This window comes from Perkinsus marinus (assembly GCF_000006405.1).
Source record: "Perkinsus marinus ATCC 50983 genomic scaffold scf_1104296939964, whole genome shotgun sequence".
Classification (NCBI taxonomy): Eukaryota; Perkinsozoa; order Perkinsida; family Perkinsidae; genus Perkinsus; species Perkinsus marinus.
Genome location: NW_003212979.1, coordinates 1 through 2,033, shown reverse-complemented (window position 1 = coordinate 2,033; position 2,033 = coordinate 1). Strand labels below are relative to the sequence as shown.

The window sequence follows — 2,033 nt, the reverse complement described above, 5'->3', positions numbered from 1 at the left end:
TCAACATCGATAGACTCCTTATACTTATCAATCACGTTCATCAGAGTCGAGTGAGCAGCACTGTTTTCTTGCCGCATCCTCTGAAATTCAGAGGCCAAGAAGTCAGTGAACTGGCCACCTTTCTCCTCAGAACCAGTAATACTCTCAACAGCTTTGTTAGCAAAATCATAATCAAAGCCCGATGAGACCAGACCCTTAGAGGAGAGACCACCCTCTTTACCAGTACTACCCGCATCCTCCGGCAAATCACCATCCAAAGGTGGTGATTCCTTTGGTGCGTCATCATCTTCTTCTCGAGGCTCATTAAGGACATCATAAGAAGCCTGCAATCCCGTGGACATAGCTTGAAGCTCTTCTACATACGGGGTTCCAAATACTTTGCGATACACGTTCAAGAAAAGGCCCTTCTCTACTGCGTTTAATACACATTTATCATTCTCATAGACATAAGCAGCCATTTCTCGAATAGATCCACCCGGATTAGGAATATTCCGTACAGTAACAATAGCCTCAAGTTGAGTCCTCCCAAGATTAGCCAATAACATAGGGCTCCTACAAGGAGCTGCTACCAATTGTTAGGAGCCATTCTGGGTTTCCATGTCAGCGTTCTCAATGTCGCGAGAAGATACACTCATCCCACTAGATTAACACAACCAGTCGATAATACCAATTAATACTAATGGATAGATAATAATCAACCCACCAAGCCTTGGGTTGCAGCGATAGTACTTCACGTAAGGATGGTCCAACCAGTAAGGACCACAAACCAATAAAAACTCTTAACCTTATCTATTCTTCACATACAAGCTCTAGCTTACTTAGCTTGAATGTCTACGATCACACAGAGCAAACACTACCGCGCACGCCCTAAAAACAAGTACTTAGTTTGCTCACAACACACTTCAGGACTTTTCTGAGATAGAACTCATGGGTTGTATCTCACGTGAGACCCAAACCTATATCGCTCGCCGGTCTCCAGACATACTTCCTCAAGGCCGGCACTCATTTTGATGGATTTATGATAAATCTTATAGAACAAGCGCAGTTGGTCGAGAAGATTGTTGACTATACTGTGATCTTCCGCTGTGCTTTTGATGGAGGCTCGAGATCTGTGACGAGCCGCCATAGCATCGCGTTCGAAGTTAGCAATGCTGAGCGATCGTTCAGTGATTTATCCCTCGCGTGATGATCACACTTCTTGGATCACGCCGTGATCCAGGAAATATTTCGGAGGATCGATTAGAATAATATTTAATGACTTCGTGTTAAGCGAACACGATCCGAAATCTCGTAGTCGATCACTAGACCCTTGTGGCAAGAGTATTTCCAAATGCTATTTTAAAGGTCAATATGACTCCTCAATAGTCTCCACTGAAACGGTGTCAGGAACAGCGGACTGAAGGCAGAGAGGCGCAATCCGGCGAAAACGATCCAATGAGAGAACATCCCGTTAGAGGCTCGTTAGACTGGATGGCCATGAACCCGATGTGAGCGAAGCTAGACTTTAAGGATGAACTACTCTTGTACTGGCCTAGGTCAACTGAGTGATCGCCCCTTCTTTGGTAGAAGATTTGTCATAATGAGAGGTTGCGGAGCTGCCGTGCGATTCCTTGTCAAGTTGTCATGTGCCAACTGCGCCTCCTCAGTGAGGAGTCCTCACGTGAATTCACGAGGGCACTTTTGACCCGCAGCTTACGGTCCTCAACGTCAAGTAGCTACGGACTCTGCGAGAGTTACCTTGTGCCACCTCACGCTCTCCACCTTGACGTTTATTCATCCCTTCGCACCACTCGAATTCACGGATCAATGTGGTTTTCCCGTGCGTTACCCGACTCGATCCTTCTTGAACATTTCTGGCGAGTTGGGTACTCTTAGAGAATCTATTGCGTTACATTTTCACAGGCTAGTGCGTGCTCAACCTTCGTCGGACTGCTACGTACGATATCCAAAATAAATCGCAATTAAACGGCTAGAGTCAAAGAAATGGGGTGAAATTTTTCTTGTGTCGGACGTCCCGTCCGAGATAGGCCCAC

General features: G+C 46.0%; 1 protein-coding gene across 1 annotated transcript in view; it reads right to left on the bottom strand.

Moving 5' to 3' along the window:
• Window positions 1-545, bottom strand: part of Pmar_PMAR005457 (hypothetical protein) — a gene marked incomplete at both ends in the record, with an annotated part of 3,739 nt that extends 3,194 nt beyond the window's left edge. Inside the window, one exon of the mRNA XM_002782171.1 lies at window positions 36-545. Coding sequence (XP_002782217.1) covers window positions 36-545 — 510 coding nt within the window. The remainder of the gene's footprint in view (window positions 1-35) is intronic.
• Between the last annotated feature and the right edge of the window lie 1,488 nt (window positions 546-2,033).